The sequence below is a fragment of the Coregonus clupeaformis genome, unplaced genomic scaffold (genome assembly GCF_020615455.1).
Source record: "Coregonus clupeaformis isolate EN_2021a unplaced genomic scaffold, ASM2061545v1 scaf0219, whole genome shotgun sequence".
In the NCBI taxonomy this organism is placed as follows: domain Eukaryota; kingdom Metazoa; phylum Chordata; class Actinopteri; order Salmoniformes; family Salmonidae; genus Coregonus; species Coregonus clupeaformis.
Window position 1 is genome coordinate 103,046 of NW_025533674.1, and position 24,073 is coordinate 127,118.

A 24,073-nucleotide genomic window follows, 5' to 3' on the forward strand; every position below is an offset into this window, starting at 1 on the left:
GGATTGCAATATTTACCTGGAGCTAACCCTGCAGATAGCATTACTGGGTGATCTGAGAAGTCAGTCAATCAATCAATAATATATAATAATACTTTTAGCATAAATGTTTATTTTCAATTTGCAATCTGTAGAAACAATGAGAATAGAAGGGTTCAGAACTTTTGTAAAACATCACAGTACAGTTGAAAAATATATGGCAAATAGAAATCCAATATGGATGGTGTTAAGAGATAGATGGGTGGTGTTGAATGGAGCTGAAGGATGGGACTAATAACAACAACTAATAACAACAAGATAACTAGTGTAAGACATACTGTGTCCATAATAAGTGTATAGGTTGAGAACTTTTGTGAAAGAGCACAGTTTGGGGGATATGGTAGAGGCAAACCGGATGGACATTAAGGAGTAAAAACAAACAAAATAGAATTATTGTCAAATTGACTGTGTCCATAAAATGTATATAGTATGTATAAGCTGGAAGTAGAGGCCTCAGCGTTGTTGTTCACTAGTTTACTCCAATTAGGGAAGGGGTGGTGGGGTTGGAATGTAATAAAGGGAAATATATATATTTTTTAAAGATCTGTATATATATATTTATGTATATGTATTTATATGTACAGTTAGGAAAAAAAGTATTTGATCCCCTGCTGATTTTGTACGTTTGCCCACTGACAAAGAAATGATCAGTCTATAATTTTAATGGTAGGTTTATTTGAACAGTGAGAGACAGAATAACAACAAAAAAATCAGGAAAAACGCTATAAATTATCAATTGATTGGCATTTTAATGAGGGAAAGAAGTATTTGACCCCTCTGCAAAACATGACTTAGTACTTGGTGGCAAAACCCTTGTTGGCAATCACAGATGTCAGACGTTTCTTGTAGTTGGCCACCAGGTTTGCACAAATCTCAGGAGGGATTTTGTCCCACTGCTCTTTGCAGATCTTTTCCAAGTCATTAAGGTTTCGAGACTGACGTTTGGCAACTCGAACCTTCAGCTCCCTCCACAGATTTTCTATGGGATCAAGGTCTGGAGACTGGCTAGGCCACTCCAGGACCTTAATGTGCTTCTTCTTGAGCCACTCCTTTGTTGCCTTGGCCGTGTGTTTTGGGTCATTGTCATGCTTGAATACCCATCCACGACCCATTTTCAATGCCCTGGCTGAGGGAAGGAGGTTCTCACCCAGGATTTGACGGTACATGGCCCCGTCCATCGTCCCTTTGATGCAGTGAAGTTGTCCTCGATTTTGGTCTCATCTGACCACAACACTTTCACCCAGTTCTCCTCTGAATCATTCAGATGTTCATTGGCAAACTTCAGACGGGCCTGTATATGTGCTTTCTTGAGCAGGGGGACCTCGCGGGCGCTGCAGGATTTCAGTCCTTCACGGCGTAGTGTGTTACCAATTGTTTTCTTGGTGACTATGGTCCCAGCTGCCTTGAGATCATTGACAGGATCCTCCCGTGTAGTTCTGGGCTGATTCCTCACCGTTCTCATGATCATTGCAACTCCACGAGGTGAGATCTTGCATGGAGCCCCAGGCCGAGGGAGATTGACAGTTATTTTGTGTTTCTTCCATTTGCGAATAATCGCACCAACTGTTGTCACCTTCTCACCAAGCTGCTTGGTGATGGTCTTGTAGCCCATTCCAATCTTGTCCCTGACATCCTTGGAGAGCTCTTTGGTCTTGGCCATGGTGGAGAGTTTGGAATCTGATTGATTGATTGCTTCTGTGGACAGATGTCTTTTATACAGGTAACAAGCTGAGATTAGGAGCACTCCATTTAAGAGTGTGCTCCTAATCTCAGCTCGTTACCTGTATAAAAGACACCTGTCCACAGAAGCAATCAATCAATCAGATTCCAAGCTCTCCACCTGGGAGCCAGAAATATTTCTGATTGAGAGGGGGTCAAATACTTCTTTCCCTAATTAAAATGCAAATCAATTTATAACATTTTTGACATGCGTTTTTCTGGATTTTTTGTTTTGTTATTCTGTCTCTCACTGTTCAAATAAACCTACCATTAAAATTATAGACTGATCATTTCTTTGTCAGTGGGCAAACGTACAAAATCAGCAGGGGATCAAATACTTTTTTCCCTCACTGTATTATATTAAAGAGGCAGGGGAGATGTTATACGTTATATAGCCTCATAGCACCTTTGTGGAGAGGCAGAAAATATTTAATATACACAACCCCCTAACACCCTCCATCAGAAGTCATGGTCTGACCGTAGATTGAGAGAGAGAGAGTCAGAGAGAGGGGGAGAGGGATACTGAGACAGGGGGAAGAGAAGAGGGAGAGGGAGATTTTGAGAAATGATAAGGTGACATGATAATAGGGTTTACTGTCAGACGTTTGGAGCTGCCATCAGCTGTACACACACACACACACACACAGCTAAATGATAGTGGAGCGGTGAAGCCTAATTGCACTCGTATCACATATCAACAACCATCACACAAACTCAACCTGGCTGCTCATACACTGTATGTAAATGTGTGTGTGTGTGTGTGTGTGTCTCTCACAGCTGCTAACTCTGGAGCGAGTGACAGTAATCATCCACCAGAGTGAAGAATCCACCAGTGTAAATAGGCTTGTCTGTTACCTGCCAAGTTTATTCTCTCTCTCTCTCTCTCTCTCTCTCTCTCTCTCTCTCTCTCTCTCTCTCTCTCTCTCTCTCTCTCTCTCTCTCTCTCTCTCTCTTTCTCATATTATTGCCTGTGGAGCGTAGCATTATTTAATATCCGTCTAAATCCTAATACCCATAGACTAAACTGAATGTCTGTGTGTCTGAGCTTGTACAGACTTCAACTGGTGAGGGAAGGACAGTAGGGTCATACGCAAGGCCAGGTAGAATCTGCAGTATATTGGGGTGGGGCCAGGTAGAATCTGCAGTATATTGGTTAGGGCCAGGTAGAATCTGCAGTATATTGGTTAGGGCCAGGTAGAATCTGTAGTATATTGGTTAGGGCCAGGTAGAATCTGCAGTATATTGGTTAGGGCCAGGTAGAATCTGCAGTATATTGGTTAGGGCCAGGTAGAATCTGTAGTATATTGGGGTGGGGCCAGGTAGAATCTGCAGTATATTGGGGTGGGGCCAGGTAGAATCTGTAGTATATTGGTTAGGGCCAGGTAGAATCTGCAGTATATTGGTTAGGGCCAGGTAGAATCTGCAGTATATTGGGGTGGGGCCAGGTAGAATCTGCAGTATATTGGTTAGGGCCAGGTAGAATCTGCAGTATATTGGGGTGGGCTCAGGTAGAATCTGCAGTATATTGGTTAGGGCCAGGTAGAATCTGTAGTATATTGGGGTGGGGCCAGGTAGAATCTGTAGTATATTGGTTAGGGCCAGGTAGAATCTGTAGTATGTTGGGGGTGGGGCCAGGTAGAATCTGTAGTATATTGGGGTGGGGCCAGGTAGAATCTGCAGTATATTGGTTAGGGGCCAGGTAGAATCTGCATTATATTGGTTAGGGCCAGGTAGAATCTGTAGTATATTGGGGTGGGGCCAGGTAGAATCTGCAGTATATTGGTTAGGGCCAGGTAGAATCTGTAGTATATTGGGGTGGGGCCAGGTAGAATCTGTAGTATATTGGTTAGGGCCAGGTAGAATCTGTAGTATATTGGGGTGGGGCCAGGTAGAATCTGTAGTATATTGGGGTGGGGCCAGGTAGAATCTGCAGTATATTGGTTAGGGCCAGGTAGAATCTGCATTATATTGGTTAGGGCCAGGTAGAATCTGTAGTATATTGGGGTTGGGCCAGGTAGAATCTGCAGTATATTGGTTAGGGCCAGGTAGAATCTGTAGTATATTGGGGGTGGGGCCAGGTAGAATCTGTAGTATATTGGGGTGGGGCCAGGTAGAATCTGCAGTATATTGGTTAGGGCCAGGTAGAATCTGCATTATATTGGTTAGGGCCAGGTAGAATCTGTAGTATATTGGGGTGGGGCCAGGTAGAATCTGTAGTATATTGGTTAGGGTCAGGTAGAATCTGTAGTATATTGGGGTGGGGCCAGGTAGAATCTGTAGTATATTGGTTAGGGCCAGGTAGAATATGTAGTATATTGGGGTGGGGCCAGGTAGAATCTGCAGTATATTGGGGTGGGGCCAGGTAGAATCTGTAGTATATTGGTTAGGGCCAGGTAGAATCTGCAGTATATTGGTTAGGGCCAGGTAGAATCTGCAGTATATTGGGGTGGGGCCAGGTAGAATCTGCAGTATATTGGTTAGGGCCAGGTAGAATCTGCAGTATATTGGGGTGGGGCCAGGTAGAATCTGCAGTATATTGGTTAGGGCCAGGTAGAATCTGTAGTATATTGGGGTGGGGCCAGGTAGAATCTGTAGTATATTGGTTAGGGGCCAGGTAGAATCTGTAGTATATTGGGGTGGGGCCAGGTAGAATCTGTAGTATATTGGGGTGGGGCCAGGTAGAATCTGCAGTATATTGGTTAGGGCCAGGTAGAATCTGCATTATATTGGTTAGGGCCAGGTAGAATCTGTAGTATATTGGGGTGGGGCCAGGTAGAATCTGCAGTATATTGGTTAGGGCCAGGTAGAATCTGTAGTATATTGGGGTGGGGCCAGGTAGAATCTGTAGTATATTGGTTAGGGCCAGGGAGAATCTGTAGTATATTGGGGTGGGGCCAGGTAGAATCTGTAGTATATTGGGGTGGGGCCAGGTAGAATCTGCAGTATATTGGTTAGGGCCAGGTAGAATCTGCATTATATTGGTTAGGGCCAGGTAGAATCTGTAGTATATTGGGGTTGGGCCAGGTAGAATCTGCAGTATATTGGTTAGGGCCAGGTAGAATCTGTAGTATATTGGGGTGGGGCCAGGTAGAATCTGTAGTATATTGGTTAGGGCCAGGTAGAATCTGCAGTATATTGGTTAGGGCCAGGTAGAATCTGTAGTATATTGGGGTGGGGCCAGGTAGAATCTGCAGTATATTGGGGTGGGGCCAGGTAGAATCTGTAGTATATTGGTTAGGGCCAGGTAGAATCTGCAGTATATTGGTTAGGGCCAGGTAGAATCTGCAGTATATTGGGGTGGGGCCAGGTAGAATCTGCAGTATATTGGTTAGGGCCAGGTAGAATCTGCAGTATATTGGGGTGGGGCCAGGTAGAATCTGCAGTATATTGGTTAGGGCCAGGTAGAATCTGTAGTATATTGGGGTGGGGCCAGGTAGAATCTGTAGTATATTGGTTAGGGCCAGGTAGAATCTGTAGTATATTGGGGTGGGGCCAGGTAGAATCTGTAGTATATTGGATAGGGCCAGGTAGAATCTGTAGTATATTGGGGTGGGGCCAGGTAGAATCTGCAGTATATTGGTTAGGGCCAGGTAGAATCTGTAGTATATTGGGGTGGGGCCAGGTAGAATCTGTAGTATATTGGGGTGGGGCCAGGTAGAATCTGCAGTATATTGGTTAGGGCCAGGTAGAATCTGCATTATATTGGTTAGGGCCAGGTAGAATCTGTAGTATATTGGGGTGGGGCCAGGTAGAATCTGTAGTATATTGGTTAGGGCCAGGTAGAATCTGTAGTATATTGGGGTGGGGCCAGGTAGAATCTGTAGTATATTGGTTAGGGCCAGGTAGAATCTGTAGTATATTGGGGTGGGGCCAGGTAGAATCTGTAGTATATTGGGGTGGGGCCAGGTAGAATCTGCAGTATTTTGGTTAGGGCCAGGTAGAATCTGCATTATATTGGTTAGGGCCAGGTAGAATCTGTAGTATATTGGGGTTGGGCCAGGTAGAATCTGCAGTATATTGGTTAGGGCCAGGTAGAATCTGTAGTATATTGGGGTGGGGCCAGGTAGAATCTGTAGTATATTGGTTAGGGCCAGGTAGAATCTGTAGTATATTGGGGTGGGGCCAGGTAGAATCTGTAGTATATTGGGGTGGGGCCAGGTAGAATCTGCAGTATATTGGTTAGGGCCAGGTAGAATCTGCATTATATTGGTTAGGGCCAGGTAGAATCTGTAGTATATTGGGGTGGGGCCAGGTAGAATCTGTAGTATATTGGTTAGGGTCAGGTAGAATCTGTAGTATATTGGGGTGGGGCCAGGTAGAATCTGTAGTATATTGGTTAGGGCCAGGTAGAATATGTAGTATATTGGGGTGGGGCCAGGTAGAATCTGCAGTATATTGGGGTGGGGCCAGGTAGAATCTGTAGTATATTGGTTAGGGCCAGGTAGAATCTGCAGTATATTGGTTAGGGCCAGGTAGAATCTGCAGTATATTGGGGTGGGGCCAGGTAGAATCTGCAGTATATTGGTTAGGGCCAGGTAGAATCTGCAGTATATTGGGGTGGGGCCAGGTAGAATCTGCAGTATATTGGTTAGGGCCAGGTAGAATCTGTAGTATATTGGGGTGGGGCCAGGTAGAATCTGTAGTATATTGGTTAGGGCCAGGTAGAATCTGTAGTATATTGGGGTGGGGCCAGGTAGAATCTGTAGTATATTGGGGTGGGGCCAGGTAGAATCTGCAGTATATTGGTTAGGGCCAGGTAGAATCTGCATTATATTGGTTAGGGCCAGGTAGAATCTGTAGTATATTGGGGTTGGGCCAGGTAGAATCTGCAGTATATTGGTTAGGGCCAGGTAGAATCTGTAGTATATTGGGGTGGGGCCAGGTAGAATCTGTAGTATATTGGTTAGGGCCAGGTAGAATCTGTAGTATATTGGGGTGGGGCCAGGTAGAATCTGTAGTATATTGGGGTGGGGCCAGGTAGAATCTGCAGTATATTGGTTAGGGCCAGGTAGAATCTGCATTATATTGGTTAGGGCCAGGTAGAATCTGTAGTATATTGGGGTGGGGCCAGGTAGAATCTGTAGTATATTGGTTAGGGTCAGGTAGAATCTGTAGTATATTGGGGTGGGGCCAGGTAGAATCTGTAGTATATTGGGGTGGGGCCAGGTAGAATCTGTAGTATATTGGTTAGGGCCAGGTAGAATCTGTAGTATATTGGGGTGGGGCCAGGTAGAATCTGTAGTATATTGGGGTGGGGCCAGGTAGAATCTGCAGTATATTGGTTAGGGCCAGGTAGAATCTGCAGTATATTGGTTAGGGCCAGGTAGAATCTGTAGTATATTGGGGTGGGGCCAGGTAGAATCTGTAGTATATTGGGGTGGGGCCAGGTAGAATCTGCAGTATATTGGTTAGGGCCAGGTAGAATCTGCATTATATTGGTTAGGGCCAGGTAGAATCTGTAGTATATTGGGGTGGGGCCAGGTAGAATCTGTAGTATATTGGTTAGGGTCAGGTAGAATCTGTAGTATATTGGGGGTGGGGCCAGGTAGAATCTGTAGTATATTGGTTAGGGCCAGGTAGAATATGTAGTATATTGGGGTGGGGCCAGGTAGAATCTGCAGTATATTGGGGTGGGGCCAGGTAGAATCTGTAGTATATTGGTTAGGGCCAGGTAGAATCTGCAGTATATTGGTTAGGGGCCAGGTAGAATCTGCAGTATATTGGGGTGGGGCCAGGTAGAATCTGCAGTATATTGGTTAGGGCCAGGTAGAATCTGCAGTATATTGGGGGTGGGGCCAGGTAGAATCTGCAGTATATTGGTTAGGGCCAGGTAGAATCTGTAGTATATTGGGGTGGGGCCAGGTAGAATCTGTAGTATATTGGTTAGGGACAGGTAGAATCTGTAGTATATTGGGGTGGGGCCAGGTAGAATCTGTAGTATATTGGGGTGGGGCCAGGTAGAATCTGCAGTATATTGGTTAGGGCCAGGTAGAATCTGCATTATATTGGTTAGGGCCAGGTAGAATCTGTAGTATATTGGGGTGGGGCCAGGTAGAATCTGCAGTATATTGGTTAGGGCCAGGTAGAATCTGTAGTATATTGGGGTGGGGCCAGGTAGAATCTGTAGTATATTGGTTAGGGCCAGGGAGAATCTGTAGTATATTGGGGTGGGGCCAGGTAGAATCTGTAGTATATTGGGGTGGGGCCAGGTAGAATCTGCAGTATATTGGTTAGGGGCCAGGTAGAATCTGCATTATATTGGTTAGGGCCAGGTAGAATCTGTAGTATATTGGGGTTGGGCCAGGTAGAATCTGCAGTATATTGGTTAGGGCCAGGTAGAATCTGTAGTATATTGGGGTGGGGCCAGGTAGAATCTGCAGTATATTGGGGGTGGGGCCAGGTAGAATCTGTAGTATATTGGTTAGGGCCAGGTAGAATCTGCAGTATATTGGTTAGGGCCAGGTAGAATCTGCAGTATATTGGGGTGGGGCCAGGTAGAATCTGCAGTATATTGGGGTGGGGCCAGGTAGAATCTGCAGTATATTGGGGTGGGGCCAGGTAGAATCTGCAGTATATTGGTTAGGGCCAGGTAGAATCTGTAGTATATTGGGGTGGGGCCAGGTAGAATCTGTAGTATATTGGTTAGGGCCAGGTAGAATCTGTAGTATATTGGGGTGGGGCCAGGTAGAATCTGTAGTATATTGGATAGGGCCAGGTAGAATCTGTAGTATATTGGGGTGGGGCCAGGTAGAATCTGCAGTATATTGGTTAGGGCCAGGTAGAATCTGTAGTATATTGGGGTGGGGCCAGGTAGAATCTGTAGTATATTGGGGTGGGGCCAGGTAGAATCTGCAGTATATTGGTTAGGGCCAGGTAGAATCTGCATTATATTGGTTAGGGCCAGGTAGAATCTGTAGTATATTGGGGTGGGGCCAGGTAGAATCTGCAGTATATTGGTTAGGGCCAGGTAGAATCTGTAGTATATTGGGGTGGGGCCAGGTAGAATCTGTAGTATATTGGTTAGGGCCAGGTAGAATCTGTAGTATATTGGGGTGGGGCCAGGTAGAATCTGTAGTATATTGGGGTGGGGCCAGGTAGAATCTGCAGTATTTTGGTTAGGGCCCGTAGAATCTGCATTATATTGGTTAGGGCCAGGTAGAATCTGTAGTATATTGGGGTTGGGCCAGGTAGAATCTGCAGTATATTGGTTAGGGCCAGGTAGAATCTGTAGTATATTGGGGGTGGGGCCAGGTAGAATCTGTAGTATATTGGTTAGGGCCAGGTAGAATCTGTAGTATATTGGGGTTGGGCCAGGTAGAATCTGTAGTATATTGGGGTGGGGCCAGGTAGAATCTGCAGTATATTGGTTAGGGCCAGGTAGAATCTGCATTATATTGGTTAGGGCCAGGTAGAATCTGTAGTATATTGGGGTGGGGCCAGGTAGAATCTGTAGTATATTGGTTAGGGTCAGGTAGAATCTGTAGTATATTGGGGTGGGGCCAGGTAGAATCTGTAGTATATTGGTTAGGGCCAGGTAGAATATGTAGTATATTGGGGTGGGGCCAGGTAGAATCTGCAGTATATTGGGGTGGGGCCAGGTAGAATCTGTAGTATATTGGTTAGGGCCAGGTAGAATCTGCAGTATATTGGTTAGGGCCAGGTAGAATCTGCAGTATATTGGGGTGGGGCCAGGTAGAATCTGCAGTATATTGGTTAGGGCCAGGTAGAATCTGCAGTATATTGGGGTGGGGCCAGGTAGAATCTGCAGTATATTGGTTAGGGCCAGGTAGAATCTGTAGTATATTGGGGTGGGGCCAGGTAGAATCTGTAGTATATTGGTTAGGGCCAGGTAGAATCTGTAGTATATTGGGGTGGGGCCAGGTAGAATCTGTAGTATATTGGGGTGGGGCCAGGTAGAATCTGCAGTATATTGGTTAGGGGCCAGGTAGAATCTGCATTATATTGGTTAGGGCCAGGTAGAATCTGTAGTATATTGGGGGTTGGGCCAGGTAGAATCTGCAGTATATTGGTTAGGGCCAGGTAGAATCTGTAGTATATTGGGGTGGGGCCAGGTAGAATCTGTAGTATATTGGTTAGGGCCAGGTAGAATCTGTAGTATATTGGGGTGGGGCCAGGTAGAATCTGTAGTATATTGGGGTGGGGGCCAGGTAGAATCTGCAGTATATTGGTTAGGGCCAGGTAGAATCTGCATTATATTGGTTAGGGCCAGGTAGAATCTGTAGTATATTGGGGTGGGGCCAGGTAGAATCTGTAGTATATTGGTTAGGGTCAGGTAGAATCTGTAGTATATTGGGGTGGGGCCAGGTAGAATCTGTAGTATATTGGTTAGGGCCAGGTAGAATATGTAGTATATTGGGGTGGGGCCAGGTAGATTCTGCAGTATATTGGGGTGGGGCCAAGTAGCATCTGCAATATATTGGTTAAGGCCAGGTAGAATCTGCAGTATATTGGTTAGGGCCAGGTAGAATCTGCAGTATATTGGGGTGGGGCCAGGTAGAATCTGTAGTATATTGGGGTGGTGCCAGGTAGAATCTGTAGTATATTGGTTAGGGCCAGGTAGAATCTGTAGTATATTGGGGTGGTGCCAGGTAGAATCTGCAGTATATTGGTTAGGGCCAAGTAGAATCTGTAGTATATTGGTTAGGGCCAGGTAGAATCTGTAGTATATTGGGGTGGGGCCAGGTAGAATCTGCAGTATATTGGGGTGGGGCCAGGTAGAATCTGTAGTATATTGGTTAGGGCCAAGTAGAATCTGTAGTATATTGGGGTTGGGCCAGGTAGAATCTGCAGTATATTGGGGTGGGGCCAGGTAGAATCTGTAGTATATTGGGGTGGGGCCAGGTAGAATCTGTAGTATATTGGTTAGGGCCAGGTAGAATCTGTAGTATATTGGGGTGGGGCCAGGTAGAATCTGTAGTATATTGGTTAGGGCCAGGTAGAATCTGTAGTATATTGGGGTGGGGCCAGGTAGAATCTGTAGTATATTGGATAGGGCCAGGTAGAATATGTAGTATATTGGGGTGGGGCCAGGTAGATTCTGCAGTATATTGGGGTGGGGCCAAGTAGAATCTGCAATATATTGGTTAAGGCCAGGTAGAATCTGCAGTATATTGGTTAGGGCCAGGTAGAATCTGCAGTATATTGGGGTGGGGCCAGGTAGAATCTGTAGTATATTGGGGTGGTGCCAGGTAGAATCTGTAGTATATTGGTTAGGGCCAAGTAGAATCTGTAGTATATTGGTTAGGGCCAGGTAGAATCTGTAGTATATTGGGGTGGGGCCAGGTAGAATCTGTAGTATATTGGTTAGGGCCAGGTAGAATCTGTAGTATATTGGTGTGGGGCCAGGTAGAATCTGTAGTATATTGGTTAGGGCCAGGTAGAATCTGTAGTATATTGGTTAGGGCCAGGTAGAATCTGCAGTATATTGGTGTACTCACTCTTTAGTTTGGAGCGAACTTTATTGGCCAACTTCTTAATGTCCGTCATCAGATCTTCCAGGTCCCCCTTCGTCTCTGAGGAGAGAGAGAAGAGAGGAGAGGACATGAGAAGAGAAGAGAGGAGAGGAGAGAGAGAGAGAGAGAGAGAGAAGAGATCGATTGACATATTCTAAATGAATGAGAGAAACAACATATTATAAATGAATGAGAGAAACAACATATTCTAAATGAGGAAAGGAGAGGAAAAGAAGGGTAATAATGGAGGTAAGTGGAGGAGAGGAGAGGAGAGGAAGGGGTGCTAAGTCAGGAATGCTTCTCCATCACACCATGTTGGTAAACAGGAGTCAGGAATGCTTCTCCATCACACCATGTTGGTAAACAGGAGTCAGGAATGCTGCTCCATCACACCCTGTTGGTAAACAGGAGTCAGGAATGCTTCTCCATCACACCATGTTGGTAAACAGGAGTCAGGAATGCTGCTCCATCACACCCTGTTGGTAAACAGGAGTCAGGAATGCTTCTCCATCACACCATGTTGGTAAACAGGAGTCAGGAATGCTTCTCCATCACACCCTGTTGGTAAACAGGAGTCAGGAATGCTTCTCCATCACACCATGTTGGTAAACAGGAGTCAGGAATGCTGCTCCATCACACCCTGTTGGTAAACAGGAGTCAGGAATGCTGCTCCATCACACCCTGTTGGTAAACAGGAGTCAGGAATGCTTCTCCATCACACCATGTTGGTAAACAGGAGTCAGGAATGCTGCTCCATCACACCATGTTGGTAAACAGGAGTCAGGAATGCTGCTCCATCACACCCTGTTGGTAAACAGGAGTCAGGAATGCTGCTCCATCACACCATGTTGGTAAACAGGAGTCAGGAATGCTGCTCCATCACACCCTGTTGGTAAACAGGAGTCAGGAATGCTGCTCCATCACACCCTGTTGGTAAACAGGAGTCAGGAATGCTGCTCCATCACACCCTGTTGGTAAACAGGAGTCAGGAATGCTGCTCCATCACACCCTGTTGGTAAACAGGAGTCAGGAATGCTGCTCCATCACACCATGTTGGTAAACAGGAGTCAGGAATGCTGCTCCATCACACCCTGTTGGTAAACAGGAGTCAGGAAACAGGAATCAACACACAGTCAACTGTAGGGGGACAGACAGGACTAGACAGACATTCACACTGGAGAGATGCTGGACACAGACGCATGCATGACATTCACAGTGACACACGCACACACGTACGCACACACACAAACACACACAAAGCAAAATCCACGGTGTACATTTAACTCTGAGAGTGTGTCAGTGAACATACAGAACATAGGCTTCAGTGGCCTATTTTGAATGATTGTATTTATTTCTGTATAGACAGGAGTAGGCTAATTAGGCTATATCATTTTGGCAATTGAATAGCTTCCCCTAGCCTTATGGCTACACCGCCTATGAGCCTATGTCAATCTACTATCCCCGATAGTAGTAAAGAAGATCTATTCTATTGGTCAGCTTGTCCAGAAAGAAATAGCTCAAACAGACTCTCGGATGATAGATCTCAGACTGATAGAACCAGCAGGCCTAGGCTTCATATAAAACATGTAAAAACTTTTGTCAGTAAGGCAGGTCGTCCCAGTCACCCTGTTACACTTCCACAATCAATCCAGACAGACAAGGAGCAGATCTAACCAGCACTACTCCTTATTCATCAGCCATATTTACTGTACATGGCTCTGGATCTAACCAGCACTACTCCTTATTCATCAGCAATATTTACTGTACATGGCTCTGGATCTAACCAGCACTACTCCTTATTCATCAGCAATATTTACTGTACATGGCTCTGGCTCTAACCAGCACTACTCCTTATTCATCAGCCATATTTACTGTACATGGCTCTGGATCTAACCAGCACTACTCCTTATTCATCAGCAATATTTACTGTACATGGCTCTGGCTCTAACCAGCACTACTCCTTATTCATCAGCCATATTTACTGTACATGGCTCTGGCTCTAACCAGCACTACTCCTTATTCATCAGCCATATTTACTGTACATGGCTCTGGCTCTAACCAGCACTACTCCTTATTCATCAGCCATATTTACTGTACATGGCTCTGGATCTAACCAGCACTACTCCTTATTCATCAGCCATATTTACTGTACATGGCTCTGGCTCTAGCCAGCACTACTCCTTATTCATCAGCCTCACCTAGGGAAAGCACTGTTAGAAAGACACAAGACCAGACAGAGAGGGAAAGAGAGGAGAGATGGAATGACAAGGCAGAGGAGAGATGCAGCATCCCAAATGGAACCCTATTCCCTATGTAGTACACTACAAAATTACTTCACTATACAGGGAATAGGGTTCCATTTGGGACGCAGTCGAGGTGTGACGAGATGAGGGGGAGTATTGGTGACAGCAACACTGTGCCTCAACATGCTAGCTTGTCGACTGTGAGTCTCACTCCCCTAACAGCGTCTTACTACAGTATATCATCATTTTGTGATATACTGATATTTGTTGTTGCATTTCCTAAGTTCTGTTCAATAATACATGTTACAGCAACGCATACCTTGATGTTTTGTTTATGTAAAACGCTTATTACCGGATAAAGTAGGCTTCATGACAGAGAGGCTTATGACAGCCAAAAGTAGTCTCTATAACAGAAAGTTATGTTAAGTCAGGCTTACGACAGCTCTATGACAGAGCGTTCTGTTAAGTCAGGCTTACGACAGCCTAAAGTAGTCTCTATAACAGAGTGTTCTGTTAAGTCAGGCTTACGACAGCCTAAAGTAGTCTCTATAACAGAGTGTTCTGTTAAGTCAGGCTTACGACAGCTCTATGACAAGAGCGTTCTGTTAAGTCAGGCTTACGACAGCTCTATGACAGAGCGTTCTGTTAAGTCAGGCTTACGACAGCCTAAAGTAGTCTCTATAACAGAGTGTTCTGTTAAGTCAGGCTTACGACAGCCTAAAGTAGTCTCTATAACAGAGTGTTCTGTTAAGTCAGGCTTACGACAGCTCTATGACAAGAGCGTTCTGTTAAGTCAGGCTTACGAAAGCTCTATGACAGAGTGTTCTGTTAAGTCAGGCTTACGACAGCCTAAAGTAGTCTCTATAACAGAGTGTTCTGTTAAGTCAGGCTTACGACAGCTCTATGACAAGAGCGTTCTGTTAAGTTAGGCTTACAACAGCTCTATGACAGAGCGTTCTGTTAAGTCAGGCTTACGACAGCCTAAAGTAGTCTCTATAACAGAGCGTTCTGTTAAGTCAGGCTTACGACAGCCTAAAGTAGTCTCTATAACAGAGTGTTCTGTTAAGTCAGGCTTACGACAGCCTAAAGTAGTCTCTATAACAGAGTGTTCTGTTAAGTCAGGCTTACGACAGCTCTATGACAAGAGTGTTCTGTTAAGTCAGGCTTACGACAGCCTAAAGTAGTCTCTATAACAGATGGTTGTAGTTCAGAGTCCTACAATATGTGATGACATGTTTCTGCCTGAGAATCACCGTCCTCTCAACGCCAACAGCAGGTAGCTCAGAGCTCAGCTGGTTAGACTGTCTCTGTCATCACAGCCCAGTCCTAATTATGTTTGACTCAACTCCTGGCTCTCACACACACCATACTTATCTTCTTGGCACACCATCACACACACACACACACACACTTTATCTTCTTGTTACACCAACACACACATAACGGGTCCCATTCCAATCACACACCAACACACTCCAAAAAACCTCCTCTTTTACACCAATAACTATAAAAACTATAACACAAAAATATACAAACAGATTATTTATGAAGATAGTTTTGACTGACACCAACTAATGAGACAAAGTCACATCAAACTGATTTGTGTCTCATAGAGTGTGGGGGTGTGTAACGATCCCGGCTGTCTGAGTCGGGTCCTGGTCGTAATCTCCAGTTTCCCGAGGGTTCGGGAACGCTCCGGGGAGCGCTCTGGTTTCCGCACCTGCTTCCCATTAGCAATCTGCACACCTGGGCCTAATCAGCACCTTTCTTAGGCTCTGGCCCAACATCCAGTTCCTGCCGGATCGTTAGCCATGAACAGTAGGTGTATCTGCGTATCAGTTAGAGTATCTAGCGTGAGTTTTGTTGTTTTGTACTTTGTTGAGTTTTGTGTCCTTACCTCCGTTTTTGTTTCACCTGCAGTCACACGTCCGGAACCTTCACCCCACCTCTGCCTGATGGTCGGCGGCTGCCGAGCCATCACTGGACCTTGCACTGCACCCCCAACTACTCATCCACGCCGCCCGCTCTGTCCCTGGAATATTCTGCACCTTTTGTTTGTATCCGAATAAACCCTCACTTTCGTTCTACTCTCCTTGTCCTGGTCTGCTTTTGGGTTCTGGCTGAGGGAACTGTGACAGAACGATCCGGCCAATTATGAACCCAGCGGACCTGGACTCCGTTCGCCATGCCATTACCCAGCAGGAGAAGATGTTGGGCCATCATAGCACGGTACTACAGGAGATCGCGTTGTCAGTTCGGAACCTGTCTACCGGCCTGATGGAGGTCCAGAACCAACGCCAGTGTCCGGTGGAGGACCCACTACCGGTTCCACCCATCTCGCCTGCCGCTTCTGAAGTGGTGTCCCTCCGTGAGCCCAAGGTTCCGACGCCGGAGAAATATGAGGGGGATCTGGGAAGATGCCGTTCCTTCCTTATGCAGTGTGGATTAGTGTTCGATCTACAGCCCTACTCTTATGCCACTGACAAGGCTAGGATAGCCTTTTTGATTGAGTTGCTGCGTGGTCGAGCGCTGGAGTGGGCTTCAGCCGTTTGGGAACGACAGGATCCCTGCATGGCTTCATACCAGGGGTTCACGGCCGAGATGAGGAAGCTCTTCGACCATTCCGTCCGAGGGAGGGACGCAGCTAGGCGTCTGTTTTCTCTTCACCAAGGAACTCGCAGCGTGGCCGACTTCGTGATCGAGTTCAAGACGTTGGCTGTGGAGAGTGGGTGGAACGAGGAGTCTTTGCAAGCGGCCTTTTACCAGGGCCTGTCGGAGCAGCTCAAGGATGAGTTGATCTCCTATCCGGAGCCTAGTGACCTGGACAGCTTGGTAGCCTTGTCTATTCGGGTGGATAATCGAGTCCGAGAGCGAAGGAGGGAGAAGCAATGGGGTCCGTCCAATCGATCAGCTTCTCAGTTCCCAGTCGGGTCGGGTGGTGGACCAGAACACGTCGATCATTCTCCACCACTAAGGATTAGTGGAGAGGACCTCTCTCCCGATTCTGAACCCATGCAAGTGGGGCGGCACGGGTTAACCAAGGAGGAGCGTCAACATAGACGTAAGACCAACTGCTGCCTCTACTGTGGTCGCTCGGGACATTACATCTCCACTTGTTCCCGGCGGTCGTCAACTGCCCGGCTCGCTAAAGTTGGGAGGACTTTTAGCGAGCCAGTTTCAACCTCTCAGTACCTCTGTCAGACCCCGCTTCCCGGCTACCCTTGTGAACAGGAATCAGAGCTTAGCGCTTAACGCTTTTATCGATTCAGGTGCCGATGGAAGCTTTCTTGATGCCGAGTTGGTGGAACAGCTGGGGCTTTCCAAGGAGCAATTGCCGGAAGCCATTGAAGCGACCACTCTGAACGGCAGTAGTCTGGCACGTATCACGATGAGGACTGAACCGGTTAAGATGCGGTTGTCGGGGAATCATTCTGAGATGATTTCATTTTTTCATTCTGCCGTCTTCCCATGTTCCTCTGGTCCTTGGATACCCCCTGGCTGAAGGAACACAATCCCACGTTCGATTGGGTGACGGGCAAGGTAACGAGTTGGAGCCTTGATTGTCATGCTAACTGTCTCAAGACTGCCTGCCCCCATTCGGTTCCCAGTCAGGTGATTGAGGCTAAACCCCCAGATTTGTCCCTGGTTCCCGAGACATATCACGATTTGGGGGAAGTTTTCAGTAAGCAGAAGGCTCTGTCACTTCCGCCCCACCGACCATATGATTGTGCCATCAACCTGGTTCCTGGAGCTGTCTACCCCAAGGGAAGGTTATACAGTATCTCCCGACCTGAACGTGAGGCGTTGGAGACCTACATCAAGGAGTCCCTAGCTGCTGGTCTCGTTCGTCCCTCGTCATCACCCCTGGGGGGCAGGTTTCTTCTTTGTGGGAAAGAAGGATGGCTCTCTTCGACCGTGTATTGACTATCGGGGGTTGAATGACATCACGGTCAAGAACAAGTATCCCCTGCCCTTGATGAGTTCTGCCTTCGACTCCTTACAGGGTGCTACGGTGTTCACCAAGCTAGACCTACGCAATGCGTATCACCTGGTCCGGATCAGAGAGGGGGACGAGTGGTTGACGGGTTTCAATACACCGATGGGTCACCGAGTATCAGGTGATGCCGTTTGGACTGACCAATGCTCCAGCGGTATTCCAGAGTATGGTGAACGACGTCCTGAGAGATATGATCGGTCTCTTCGTGTTTGTTTACCTGGATGACATTCTGATCTTCTCGAAGGAACCTTCCGACCACGTCCAGCATGTCCGGCAGGTTCTGCAGCGATTGTTGGAGAATCGCCTGTTCGTGAAGGCCGAGAAGTGCGAGTTTCACGCCCACACTACATCCTTTCTCGGGTACATAATCTCCAGGGGTGAGATTAGGATGGATCAGGAGAAGGTTAGAGCGGTTCTGGAATGGGCCCAGCCCGGTACGAGATTGCAACTCCAGAGATTTTTGGGGTTTGCGAATTTCTACCGCAGATTCATCCGGGGATTACAGCCGTGTGGCCGCTCCATTAACTGCCTTGACTTCCAGCATCAGGACCTTCAAGTGGAATCCGGAGGCGGATCGAGCGTTTCTGGATTTGAAGAGGCGATTCACCAACGCACCGATTCTCTCTCAACCGGACACGGCCCGCCAGTTCGTCGTTGAAGTGGACGCGTCTGATGTGGGAGTTGGCGCCATCCTGTCGCAGCGATGCTCCACGGACAGTAAACTCCATCCCTGCGCCTACTACTCTCGTCGCCTTTCGCCTGCGGAGAGGAATTACGATGTGGGTAACCGGGGAGCTTCTCGCGGTGAAACTTGCCTTGGAGGAGTGGCGCCACTGGTTGGAGGGGGCGGAGCAACCGTTTATTGTCTGGACTGACCACAAGAATCTTGCTTACGTGCAATCGGCTAAACGTCTCAACTCCCGGTCAGGCCAGGTGGGCGTTGTTTTTCGGACGATTCAAGTTTGTCCTGACGTTCCGACCTGGATCTAAGAACGGCAAGGCGGACGCCTTGTCCCGGATGTTCTCCAAGACGGAGGAGAGTGGGTCCAAGACCGAGACAATTCTCCCCCGGAACTGCGTCGTGGGAGCAGTTAGGTGGAGGATTGAGGAGGAGGTGCTGGCGGCCCTTCGGACTCAGCCCGGTCCCGGTAACGGTCCACCCGGTCGGTTGTTTGTGCCTGAGTCGGTTCGTCCTGCTGTTCTCAAATGGTCCCACGCCAGTAAGATGGCTTGTCACCCTGGCGTGGCTCGGACAATGGCGTTTCTTCGCAGACGTTTTTGGTGGCCTGCCATGGCCGAGGATACTCGGGGTTTTGTGGCTGCCTGTCCAGTGTGTGCGCAGAATAAGAGTACCAATCGGCCCAGCTCTGGACTACTTCACCCCCCTTCCTATTCCCCGGCGTCCATGGTCGCATCTGGCCCTGGACTTCGTCACGGGGTTGCCCGCTTCTGAGGGGAACACGGTCGTTCTGACTATCGTGGACAGGTTCAGCAAGTTCGCCCACTTTGTGCCTATTGCCAAGCTTCCTCTGCCTCGGAGACGTCCGAGATCCTGGTCAGGGAGGTTTTCAGGGTCCACGGTTTGCCCAGTGATATCGTTTCCGACCGTGGCCCTCAGTTTACCTCTGCTGTCTGGAAGTCCTTCTGTTTGGCCATTGGAGCTACAGTCAGTCTCACATCTGGTTTTCACCCCCAATCCAATGGTCAGGCGGAGAGAGCCAACCAGAAGATGGAATCCACGCTACGCTGTCTGGTCTCTTCCAACCCCACCTCCTGGGCCTCTCAGTTGCCTTGGGTTGAGTATGCCCACAATACTCTCCCTACATCTGCCACTGGGATGTCTCCCTTCCAGTGCCTGTATGGCTACCAACCTCCCCTGTTCCCTTCTCAGGAGAAGGAGCTCTCTGTGCCTTCTGTTCAGGCCCATATTCGTCGTTGCCACCGGACCTGGCATCGGGCCAGAAAGGCACTCCTTAGAGGTTCGGACCGGTATCAGCTCCAGGCGAATCGTCGCCGGACCCCCGCTCCCACCTATACCATCGGAGATAGGGTTTGGTTGGCCACACGGGATCTTCCGTTACGGACTGAGTCTAGGAAGTTGTTACCCAGGTTTATTGGTCCGTTTGTGGTGGAGAAGGTGATCAATCCAGTGGCAGTGCGACTCAAACTACCGAGGACGCTCAGAGTCCATCCCACCTTTCATGTCTCCTGCCTCAAGCCTGTCTTCCTCAGTCCTCTGTTGCCTCCTCCGCCTCCCCCTCCTCCTCCTCGGATGATCGGAGGTGGTCCTGCCTACACGGTGCGTCGCATTATGGATTCCAGACGGCGGGGCCGGGGTTTCCAGTATCTCGTGGACTGGGAGGGGTATGGTCCTGAAGAGAGGAGTTGGATTCCGCGGCGACAGGTCCTAGATGCGGATCTCATCAGGGACTTTTACCGCCTCCATCCTGGCGCTCCGGGGAGTCCGCCCGGTGGCGTTCGTCGGAGGGGGTACTGTAACGATCCCGGCTGTCTGAGTCGGGTCCTGGTCGTAATCTCCAGTTTCCCGAGGGTTCGGGAACGCTCCGGGGAGCGCTCTGGTTTCCGCACCTGCTTCCCATTAGCAATCTGCACACCTGGGCCTAATCAGCACCTTTCTTAGGCTCTGGCCCAACATCCAGTTCCTGCCGGATCGTTAGCCATGAACAGTAGGTGTATCTGCGTATCAGTTAGAGTATCTAGCGTGAGTTTTGTTGTTTTGTACTTTGTTGAGTTTTGTGTCCTTACCTCCGTTTTTGTTTCACCTGCAGTCACACGTCCGGAACCTTCACCCCACCTCTGCCTGATGGTCGGCGGCTGCCGAGCCATCACTGGACCTTGCACTGCACCCCCAACTACTCATCCACGCCGCCCGCTCTGTCCCTGGAATATTCTGCACCTTTTGTTTGTATCCGAATAAACCCTCACTTTCGTTCTACTCTCCTTGTCCTGGTCTGCTTTTGGGTTCTGGCTGAGGGAACTGTGACAGGGTGAGTGACATCATAAGCTGCAAGAGGCTATGGGTGCAATAGAGACTGCAAGAGGCTGACAAGAGACTATGGAGGGGTTCCCCAAATGGCGGCCAAATCTGGCCCGCCAGCAATATTATTTGGCCCCCCAAAGCCCCCCAAATGAATTATGAATATTTTTTTAAATAATACAAATCTCGGACCCAAGATGCAAAAAGTCCCAAATGCAATGTCCCAAGAAGGAAGTTACCCCACCTAAATAATTCAAAAATTACATTTTAATTGTATTAATGAGGAGAGAGAACGCAGGAGACAGTCAACTAATAAACAGGCAGCTTCGTGGTGCTGAAAATATAGCTAACTTGTTATGCAAGTGGCACCCAGCAACAGATGGAGAAAACCTACACCAGTCGAGTAATTTAGCTCAACAATAATCTTCACTTTAATTTAACTTCACAAACAACAAGAGGGCTTAATTGGAGTCTATTTCCTCCGAGCCTAGGCCTATATAAAATAACTTCACTGGCTGAGGTATCTTTCACAAGAAAAAAAGAAGATGGATTTTTTTTAAATTAGGCCTACTTACAATTGCAACTGGTCAGAATTGTAGCATCCTACATAAAACAATCATTTAAAGAAAAAGAAAAAAGGCGATATCTGAATGTCTGTATTGGGAGTCTCGGGATAGCCTGCTCTTGTAACGACAGAACAAACAGAAAATACTGTCAGCTTGAGACCTAAATATCCCTGGATAAGCACTAACAATAATGTTAGCATTACCTTAAATACAGTCATATAGGCCACTAATTTACTTACTCAATGGGAAAAGTCGCGATCTTGTGGATGTCGGGTGAGATGAATGTGATTTTAATATGCAGGCAGTCCTCGATTGACTTATGTGAAAGCCGGTTCCTGTCGTGAGTCTATATTGCGTTCATAGAGGAAAATGAGGACTCGCAGGTGTAAGTCGATCAAAACAAAATGCAAGTTTCTTTATTGTGCCACCCAAAACGCACACAAGGACTCGGCACTCCTCTGAGCGCATCTCTGATTTGGCTCGATGTCTGGAATTAAATCAGCTCCATTTGAATTGCGGCCTCATCCAGCGAGGGCATCGTTTTCTTAGCAAGGGAGGAGAATTCTCCACCTGGGCGGACTGTGAGAGGATCACGTACAAACGCAATGATATCCTTGGACATGTCGTAGTAAATATATAATGTTATAGCTTGGTCTGACTAAAATCTTGTGCATGACCCATCTTGTGTTGGGCCTTTGTATTTAATACAATGCACAAAAGACTTCTATCTTGTCAGCCTTATCAGCAGGTGGCTAAGGACAACACCCACGCCATAGGTCTCTCAGTTCTTCCAACTCACGAGTTCTTGCTCTGAGGACACACACACACACACACACACACACACACACACACACACACACACACACCCACACATACACACACACACACACATCATCATTGTTAAACACACACACACACACACACACACACACACACACACACACATACACACATACACACACACACACACATACACACACATACACACACACACACACATACACACACACACACACACACACACACACACACACACACACACACACAAAAACCCCCTTCTCTTAGGCTGAACATCTGAAGACAGAGAACCCGACTCAGAGCCAATGCAACAGTGACACTAGCCTGGAGGTGACCTCGCCCAACTCATCAGGACCAATCAGAAGATCAGAACTACTAGAATCAACCTACTTCATTTTATTGTATAAAATGTCAGCACACAATGTTTAGGGGCTCTCTCAGATATCTCCCTACGAGATTGACGAACGGGTCCGTGCACGCTATTTACAGATATCTTTACCTCTGAATAAACTGCCTTATATTATACAATTATCCACCTTGTCCGAAAGTCTCTACTTGGTCTCCGTTCTCCAGTAAACTTGTGATCATCAACAAAATTGGTAGCAGAGGATGGTTTTCTAACTCTGAATTCGGTCCATAAAAGTTGATAGAGACAGGAGACAAGTAAGAGACGGATCAGAAAGGACGGGTGACCTGTTCGCAGGAGCAGCCGGGAATCCAGCTCGCCTCAGGAAACTGATCTAAACGGACGTCAATACAAAGGTAAGCAGAACCTGTTAAAACAAAATCTGCATATTGTATTGTAGGATAAACCAAATTAAGATCAGTAGTACTGAGCGTGAGTATGGATTACTGTTAAATTTATAACATATCTATTATGACTCAAAAGGCATATATGTAAAGATATCTGAATTCTTTAGGGTTTTTACTGTTGAAATGTGACTCTCTAGGGGAGGAGTCTAGTTACAGAGGTTGTGGTTCACGAGAGAAGGACCCTTTTATTTTTGCTGTTGATGCTGATAAATCTTAGGTTTTTACTGTTGAAATGTGACTCTAAGAGAAGAAGTCTAGTTACAGTGGTTCACAAGAGAAGGACCGACTTTTATTTTCTGTTGAAGTGTGGCTCTCTAGTGAGGAGCCTATTACAGAGGTTTGGTTCACAAGAGATGGACCCTTTTATTTGATCCACAAGAGAAGGATCTGGTGACTTGATAAAAAGATTCAGATAGTCGGGTTGAGTTAATTCCTTGAGAATCCAAGTCCAGAAAAGGTTCTCCCGACTAGACGCCAGTTGAATGGTTTAAACGACTGGGAGTCTCCTTGAGGAGAATCAATAAAATAAAATAAAAATACAAGTTCAGATAGTCGGGCAATGGTTGACTTGGCACTCAACTAGATGTACTGTGAGGAACTCAAACTGAATTCGTGTGTTGATGCTGATATGTAATGAAAAATGTAATTGTTGAAATGTTAACCTGAATGTTGTGTAAGATTGGCCGTTTCATGAGACTAACTAGTTGATAACTTTTAAGAGGACCACCGAGTCCTATTTTGCCTGTTATGCAGCCGCTGCGCTAAAAGCTGACTTGTACTTTTTCCCTCTTGTGGTGTTGGTATTTCCTAAATTCCTAAAATTAAATTGATAATTATTTTAGGAGTGCTCGAGTTTGCTAATATATTCTTCCAAAAGGGCGATTCTGATACCTTTTGGGAAAATATATAATAACTCGAATACCTGAAAAACAATAATAACTTTTGCTAAATAATTCCTAAAATGAAATTGATAATTATTTTAGGAGCGCTCGAGTTTGCTAATATATTCTTCCAAAAGGGCGATTCTGATACCTTTTGGGGAAATATATAATAACTTGAATACCTGAAAAACAATAATAACTTTTGCTAAATAATTCCTAAAATTAAATTGATAATTATTTTAGGAGCGCTCGAGTTTGCTAATATATTCTTCCAAAAGGGCGATTCTGATACCTTTTGGGAAAATATATAATAGCTCGAGTACCTGAAAGACAATAATAACTTTTGCAAAATAATTCCTGGGATTAAATTGATGATTGTTTTGGGAGCGCTTGAGTTTGTTAATATATTGTTCCAAAAGGGCGATTCTGATACCTTTTGGGAAAATATATAATAATTCGAATAATTGAAAAACAATAATACCTTTTGCAAAATAATTCCTAATAATAAAGTATTGAACATTTTTTGTGTACGAGGGTGGGACATCAGAG

The 24,073-nt window shown here is 46.6% G+C and overlaps 1 protein-coding gene across 5 annotated transcripts in view; it reads right to left on the reverse strand.

Moving 5' to 3' along the window:
• LOC121555675 (syntaxin-1A) overlaps positions 1-24,073 on the reverse strand; it is a 174,401-nt gene that overhangs the window by 54,174 nt on the left and 96,154 nt on the right. For all 5 annotated transcript variants that reach the window (XR_005997979.2, XR_005997978.2, XM_041869500.2 and 2 more), the window contains exon 4: positions 11,214-11,288. Coding sequence is in view for 3 of the 5 variants with exons in the window: in XM_041869500.2 (XP_041725434.1) it covers positions 11,214-11,288 (75 nt within the window). In the remaining 2 variants the exon portion in view is untranslated. The remainder of the gene's footprint in view (positions 1-11,213; positions 11,289-24,073) is intronic.